At 41.6% G+C, this 8,358-nt stretch overlaps 1 protein-coding gene across 1 annotated transcript in view; it reads right to left on the bottom strand.

Annotated features, from left to right (window-relative positions):
* Positions 1 to 929: 929 nt before the first annotated feature.
* Positions 930 to 8,358, bottom strand: part of Prdx1 (peroxiredoxin 1) — a 14,958-nt gene continuing 7,529 nt past the window's right edge. Inside the window, exons 4-6 of the mRNA XM_021199868.2 lie at positions 8,102 to 8,224; positions 6,649 to 6,779; positions 930 to 1,278 (exon numbers count right to left, since the gene is read on the bottom strand). Coding sequence (XP_021055527.1) covers positions 1,193 to 1,278; positions 6,649 to 6,779; positions 8,102 to 8,224 — 340 coding nt within the window. The 3' untranslated portion in view covers positions 930 to 1,192. The remainder of the gene's footprint in view (positions 1,279 to 6,648; positions 6,780 to 8,101; positions 8,225 to 8,358) is intronic.

Below are 8,358 nucleotides of genomic sequence, written 5' to 3'. Positions count from 1 at the left end.
TCCGAGACAGGGTTTCTCCGTATAGCCCTGGAACTCACTTTGTAGTCCAGGCTGGCCTCGAACTCAGAAATCCGCCTGCCTCTGCCTCCCGAGTGCTGGGATTAAAGGCGTGCGCCACCACGCCCGGTGTCAAGTATCTTTAGTGTGGTTTGAGTAGGCACAGCCCCTAGACTGTTTTTGACTGCTTGGCCATAGGTAATTGCACTGCTGTTAGTAAGTGTAGTCTTGATGCAAAGTGTCACTGTGGGAACAGGCTTTGAGATGTCCTATGCTCAAACCACAGAGAAAACCAGTCTCGAAAAAAACCAAAAAAAAAAGAAAAGAAAAAAGAAAACCAGGGGCTACGGAGATAGTTCAACCGTGATGTTTGTGAGGAAGCAATTCACTCCATGGAACTCCCGATAGATAGATAGTAGATAGATAGATAGATAGATAGATAGATAGGATGGATAGAGTGAGCTAGCTAGGCATGAAGCAGAGAGTGGTGGCACACACTTTAATCCCAGGTGGATTAAATAGGCAGGTAGATCTTTTAGAGGCCAGCATGATCTAGAGTTCCAGGACAGCCAGGGCTGTTATACAGAGAAACCCTGTCTCAAAAAATGAAAGGTCAACTATGGTAATCCATGCTTATAAATCCAGCACTAGAAAAGTAGATCCTGAGAGCTTACTAGCCTTCCGTATACATCAAGTTCTAGATCGTGTCTCAAAAGTTAAGAGACTAGAGAGATAGCTCAATGGTCAAGAACCCCGTTGCTCTTATAGAAGACCCAGGTTCAATTCCCATCACCCACATGGTCCATGGGTATCCAACAGGCAGGTAAATGGTATACATGCTGGGTAACACTCACACAAACACTTTCACCTATTCATGAGAATAAATTCCTCTTTAAAATTCCAATGTTGCCTTTAAAGAATGAATCACCAAGTTCTCAGAATTCGCGTTTAATACTTAAAAAAAGAAAAAGAAAAAAGAATTAACAGGCTGTTTACTGTGACTGATAGAAGATGGTCTGCACAAAACAAACACAGCCCAGACCATTACCAATAGTGGAAGAAAGGCTAACCATCCCTAGCCCTGTAGGAAAGGCTTATCTGGAATCACACCACATCATGTGTTCAAGCATGAGTAGAGTACAAGAGAGTTTCTTCTGGCTGCTCGATGCTGCCTGGCAGAAAAATGGTCGAGTGCTCACTTCTGCTTAGAGAAATACTCTTTGCTCTTATTGACATCAGGCTTGATGGTATCACTGCCAGGTTTCCAGCCAGCTGGGCACACTGCCAAGAGAAAGATATTAATTAGTAACCTGCTAAGCTGTGTATTTCCCTCCCCTTCATCCTTATATGCCTGGCACATGCTGGTAGGCTATGGTAAAGATATGGAGGCAAGCAGGTTATGAGTTTGAAGTCAACCTAGGTTACACATTGTTTTATGGCATAGACCTTTACTCCAACACTCAAAAAAGCAAAGGCAGGCAGATTTCTGGAAATAAGTTCAAGGCCAGCCCTGAATTCTAGCCAAGTGAGACCTATCTTGGCCAAATTCCAGGCTAGACTGGATGATAAGACTCTGTACCTCCATTCCCCCCAAAAACCCAAAGCAGCTAGAAGATAGCCCACATCTGACGGTGTGCAACTGCCTGGCACTCAACACCTTCTACATGTATAATTCTAAAAAATAATAAACTGTAACTTAAAAATCTGATCCTGGGGAGGCAAAAATAAAAAAAATAAAAATAAAAATCTGATCCTGAGTTGGATCAACTTTGAAATCTGCCACTCAGGATTTTGGTTTAGCTAACAATGTTTAATTGTACCTCAATACAGCCTATAATATTTATCTTTTATTTTCCTGAACCAATTGTCATTTCCAAGGCTTGCTCTGCTGCCTCTGTCTGCTAACCTAGGCCTAGTCCTGAAAACTTCTAGCCTCTGTACAATCTTATCTAGGCCTAGAATGTTTTCAACTTGAGGCTTTTCTGATCTCTAGCTGGTTATTCTCAGCTCGTCTGGCTCAAAATCCTCTCTAGGCTAACTAATTCAATCTCCTCTCCCTCTGCCTCTCTTGAATTGCTCTGCTTGGTTTCATACTAACATTGGCAAACTCTTATAATCTTCTGCCTCCTTCTCATTCTCTTGCTTGCTCTGTCTTCACCTGTGTCTAGCTTTTTCTTGCTTCAACCCATCTTGATAAAACTGCATCCTCCTCTCCCTGCACTACTGCCCCCTGAAGTAGCTTCCCCTTCCCCTCTCTTCTCATGAAAGCTGGGCATATCCTATTCTGTCAAACCTTTCTCTGATTTGCCAACTTTGCCACTCAATTAGATCTCTCTCTCTCTCTCTCTCTCTCTCTCTCTCTCTCTCTCTCTCTCTCTCTCTGTTTTTTTCGAGACAGGGTCTCTCTGTGTAGTCCTGGCTGTCCTGGAACTCTGTAGACCAGGCTGGCCTCGAACTCAGAAATCCGCCTGCCTCTGCCTCCCAAGTGCTGGGATTAAAGGCGTGTGCCACCACGCCCAGCTAGACATCACTTTCAAACATGGGTACTTCCTTCTACAAACTTACTTTGCCTTCATTGTTTGGGATTAAAGGTATGTGTTCAATAAACAATACAATCTGGGGTTCACAGTATGATCAAATATTCTGCCACAAGAGCCCTAACATAGTATTTATTATAGCTCATTTATTTACATCTAAAAATCTAATAAAACTTATCTATACTATGTCTATAATAACCTGTCTAAAATATACATGAGAAGCCACTAAAATTTGTAGGTGTAAGTATACAACTTTGTACAATTTCTGTACAACTTTTTGTATACTTCAAATACTACTAAAATGTTTTTTAAAGGGAGGGGGGGAAGAGAGGTGATAGCAAAACATCCAATGAAAGGCAAAAACGCAGCAGGACCTAGTCTCAACCAAAACCAAACTTAAAACATGCAACAGAAGGTGCTAGAGCCCCAAAGACCAACCAGGAGCTGACCCCAATGCATTTGCGTTAGGGTCTATTATAAACTCAAGTTTGGGCCTACTCAACACCAATTCACAGGACCATTTGGTGAAGCATTCCTGAATTCTCATTAGGACAAGGTTTTCTAGAAAATGGGAGAAAGTGAGGGGGTATCCATCCTGCCAAGTAACTGAATGACTATTGTAGAGGACAAGTGCTCTAAAACAAGACTGTACATTATCACAAAGTACATCTGTAACAGACTAATTTCTGATTAACTGTTGCTAGGAAGTAGCTAAGGAGTTAAGTCTGGCCAAGGATAAGTTGTGGAATCCTTCCTGGTACTAAGGTGCAGCTTGGGTTCAGCTGTGGGTCAAGTTCTCAGGCTATCTTTTGCTTTTTCTTTTAAGATGGAGGCTGGTCCCAAGATGGAGTAGGTTTGGCCTCTCAAAGAGATCAGGTGGAATTGTACATAAAAGAAAAATGTTCCAATCTTGGATCATATCATATAAGAAAACTCACTCAACAATGTATCAATGAGCCCTGTGTTCCCTTGAATGCCTGTTATCCTCAATACCCACCAGGCTGAAGCATAAGGACTCAGGGTTAGGAAAAAGAAAAGAAACATCATAGAACCAGGTAGCTCAATGCCTTTAGCTTTTAATTCCAGCATTCAGGAGACAGAAGCCAAGAATATCTATTTCTGAGTTCTAGGACAGCCATCTAGAACTACATAAAGATACTCTGTCTCAAACCAAAAAGATCAAAACAAATACCACAGATTATGAAAATAGTACCAATCATGCGTCCAACTAGGTAAATAAAAGGCAATCTCATTACCAAATTGCACCACAAAGTAATGACTAGTTCCTGGCAATCTCTTGTTGAAATTAAGAAAGCCGCTACTCAAACAAAGGGGAAAGAAATTTGTTCTTGGAAATGAGATCCCACACAGTTCTAGAAACTTAACAGACCAACTTACCAGATGAAATTGAAGCCCAGTCAATTTTGAGACCACACACTGAAAGGAACTGCCTATGTGCATATCCTTATCTTCCTAGTTAAATTTAAGTCTCACACCAGGTTCCCAAAGATGGACAGGGGTGGGGTGTCACTAGATCCCTCTTTCCAATATAGCCACACTAAATGAATCTTCCTCTTTTTTAATAAACAAAGCACTTGAATACATTTCTCCAACAAACACAAAATATGATCACTACACTCTTCAGAGAATTGCAAAATCAAATCACTCTCTAAGAAAGCTATCCTAGTAACATAGTGGCATGGACACAGAGAAACTAAAACCCTTGGTGTGAATATAAAAGTACACCAACAGCTGAAGAGCTTGGTTCTTCAAGAAGCCAACATGGAATTAATATTCAACCCAGCATTTATACTCCAGAAGCCAGCAAAATGGCTCAGTGATTAAGCCAAGCCCAACAACCGAAATTTGATCCCTGGGACCCACATGGTAGAAAGATAAAATTAACTCCTACCATGAGTTATCCTGATATACACACTAATTGACACACAAGCACACCTACCCTGCCACAAAATAAGTTATTAAAAGGCAAAAGTTCTGGCAAAAGTTGCATCCATTTAGTAAAAAAGATTATGCTAGGGGTTAGAGATGGCTTAGTGATTGAGAGTGATTGAGTCGATTCTAGGGATCCAATGCATTCTTCTGGCCTCCTGAGGCTCCTACACAGACTTGGCATACAGTAACCATTTTTGTGCGGGGAGGGGATGTTTCTAGACAGGGTTTTCTTCATAGCTCTGGCTATCCTGAAACTCACTCTGCAGACCAGGCTGGGCTCAAATGCACAAAGATCCACCATATCCAGTGGTGAAAAGTTCCAGAAATAATGGAGATGGACGTGTGTGTGAGTGTGTGTGTGTGCGTGCGCGCACTTAAAATGCTAAATTATTTTACCAGAATAAAAAAATTGCAAATACCAACATAAAGCACTTAAAAAAATGATTTACTAGCATTCTTTCATTCCTTAACAGAAGACTAGGTAAAATATGATGGGACAGTTTGTAATCCTAGCACCAGCATCCAGGAGGTGAAGATTTTGAAGTTCAAACTTGGCTACAGAGAGCAGCCTAAGCTACAACAGATCCTCTCCCAACCCCCACCCCAAAGCCTTAAAAACCCAAAACACATTCGACTCCAGTTTGCAGCAAGCAAATTTCCTTCCAAGTACTGAGAATGGAGGTGCGACCCACTATACCTGACTGCCTCTCAGCATTAACTAACTACAAAAAGCAAAACCAAAAAGAAACCAAAGCCAGCAGTTTACAAATGCTGTTCCATGTTAATTGTCTTCAACTCCTTTGATAAGTAAAGAGCAGAGTTTCTCAATCTTTCACAGACTTAGGAAAAAGTCTAAGATTGGCTGTATTTTCTGCATGACAACTGCTACCTACATAGAGAGACCCTATCTTGGAAAAAACAAAAAATAAGTAAAATTAACCTCAGAGATCCACCTGTCTCTGCCTCCAAAAGGGGGAAAATAAGAGTATAAAAGGTATGGCATGGTGCTAGCTTGCTGGCAAGGTTCCCATAACCCCTTAAAAAGGACACAGACTTAATTAACTCTTTAGTCCAGGTTGGCCTTGAATGTGCACTACTCCTGCCTCTGCTGGGATTATAGGACTGAGCTACAAGTAGGAAGAACAGACTTTCACACAGCAAAATAATACCTTGATCCTATAATGAGTTCCCAAACACCTTTTATTTTTGAGCATGTAGTCCTATAACTAAGTAGCCCAGAATGAGCCTGATCTTAAACCTCTTCCCCAAAGTGCTAAGATTATACTAAAATACATCCCCCAGCACCAAAATACCAATTCTTGGTAGCATGAACGCTAGACATGAACCTCAGAGACTCACAGGTTAAGAGAAGCTACCAAGGAGCTACATCTCTAGTAAACTAACTTTTTTGTTTGTTTGGTTTTTTGAGTCAGGGTTTCTCTGTGTAGCCTTGGCTGTCCTGGAACTCACTCTGTAGACCAGGCTGGCCTCGAACTCAGAAATCTGCCTGCCTCTGCCTCCCAAGTGCTGGGATTAAAGGCGTGTGTCACCACTGCCCGGCTCATACATTTTTAAAGATTTTTATGCCTATGAGGTTTTTTTGCCTTCAGGTATACATATGTACTGTGTGCAAACCCTGTGTCACAGTAGGTTAGAAGAGGGCACTGGACCCCTAGAAATGGCGTTGACTCTTTCGATCCACCCTGTATGTGCTAAGGATCAAATCTAACTCCTCTGCAAGGAGCAAATTCATTTAACCACTAAATTACATTTCTAGTTCCTTGTTTATTTTTTCCTCAAAAGAAAAATTCTTCTTTCTTTTGAAACAGGATTATGTAGCTCTGGCTGTCCTGGAACAGGCTGGCTTCAAACTCAGTTTGCCTCTGCCTCCTGATCACTGGGATTAAACAACTACACCCAATTTGTTTTATCCTCTATAGCGAGATCCTCCTCAAATCTGCAGCAGTCAGTGATTCCAAATCAGAACAGAAGTGGAGAGTATGGTGTTTGAACAAAAGGCCTTTGTTTTTTCCTCTGGGCTTGTCTATTAGCACCCCCACAGATAACTCGAATCACAGCCTTTCACAGACACAATCACCCTTTTATCCAATAGCCTTTGTACCCTACCACCCACTACCTCACTAACAGGCAGATGACTTACCTTCACCATGTTTGTCAGTGAACTGGAAGGCCTGGACTAGTCGTATAATCTCATCCACAGAACGTCCAACAGGAAGATCGTTTATTGTTATCTGTCGGAGGATACCTTTATCATCAATAATAAAAAGGCCCCTGGGTGGAAGAAATTGAAGGATTGAGAAAAACGCATTGCATGTCTTCATTGTTAGAATTCCTAAGGAAATGGGCTCTCTACAAGTTATACCAACCGACCATTAGTGAGACCCCTACATTAAAGAACTCAATGAGAAAGAGCTATAGCTCAGTTTGCAGAGTGCTTGCCTAGCATGCAGAAAAACCTGGGTTTGATCCCCAAATCCAAATAAAGCAGACATGATGCACTAACGTTACATGCAGTTAGTTGATCAGGAGTTCAAGATTATCCTCAGCTGCACTTGTGAGGCAGAGGCAGGTGGATTTCTGAGTTCAAGGCCAGCCTGGTCTACAGAGTGAGTTCCAGGACAGCCAGGGCTACACAAAGCAACCCTGTCTCAAAAAAAAAAAAAAAAAAAAAAAAAAAAAAAAAAAAAAAAAAAAAAAAAAAAAAAAAACAAAAAAACAAAACAAAAAATAAGATTAGCCTCAGCTATCTGACACCATTTCCAAAATAAAATAGGTTGGAGGCCAGGCATGATGGCACATGCACATAAATTCTAGTAAGAGGTCAACCTGAAGCTCAAGGCCAACTAGGGCTCTATTATAACAAGACTGTCTCAAAACTAAAGACAAAGGAGCTGAGGAGAGATGACTAAGTGCCGCTCTTTCAACTATGTGCATCTGAATTTGAGCCCAGAAAACATTAAAAAATAAATTACCACCTGGCATGGTGGCGCATGCCTTTAACCCAGCACTCGGGAGGCAGAGGCAGGCGGATTTCTGAGTTCAAGGCCGGCCTGGTCTACAGAATGAGTGCCAGGGCCCCACAGAGAAATCCTGTCTCTAAACAAACAAACAAACAAATAGCCACATAAGTAATCTCACCTTCAAAACAAAAATAAATAAATAAATACATAAATAAAACTTAAGAGAAAGGTCAAGAGGTTGGAGAAATGGCTCAGACATTCTTCCAGAAGATCTGGGATTGATGGTCAGCAGATTGTGGTTCACAAACATTAACTCTGGCTCCAGGGGATCCAATGTGCACAGGTAGCACACACAGGCAGTCAAGCACATACCATAAATATATTTAAAATTAAGCATGCAACTCCAACACTGAGGAGATGGGAACAGGCAAATCCCAGGGGTTCACTTGCCAAGTCAATGAGACACTATCTCTAAAAAATAGTGGACAATGTCTGAGAAACACCAGGCTGTCTACTGACATTTATATGACACATTTCTATTAAAAAAGGCATGAAGAAGGGTATTCCTCAGATGTGTTCTGGCTTTTCCAAATAAATGGCTTTTAGCTAACCTCCCATCCTTAAAGTACATACCTGAAAGAGATACCTTCATCAGCCTTTAAGACTCCATAATCCTGAGCAATGGTGCGCTTGGGATCTGATATTAAGGGGATGTTCATGGGTCCCAATCCCCCTTGTTTCTTGGGTGTGTTAATCCTGCAACAAAAAAGTGTCTTAAAATACAACCATTCAAGCCGGGCGTGGTGGCACACGCCTTTAATCCCAGCACTCGGGAGGCAGAGGCAGGCGGATTTCTGAGTTCGAGGCCAGCCTGGTCTACAGAGTGAGTT

Source organism: Mus pahari, chromosome 6 (genome assembly GCF_900095145.1).
Source record: "Mus pahari chromosome 6, PAHARI_EIJ_v1.1, whole genome shotgun sequence".
NCBI lineage: Eukaryota > Metazoa > Chordata > Mammalia > Rodentia > Muridae > Mus > Mus pahari.
This window is presented reverse-complemented; position numbering and strand designations above follow the sequence as displayed.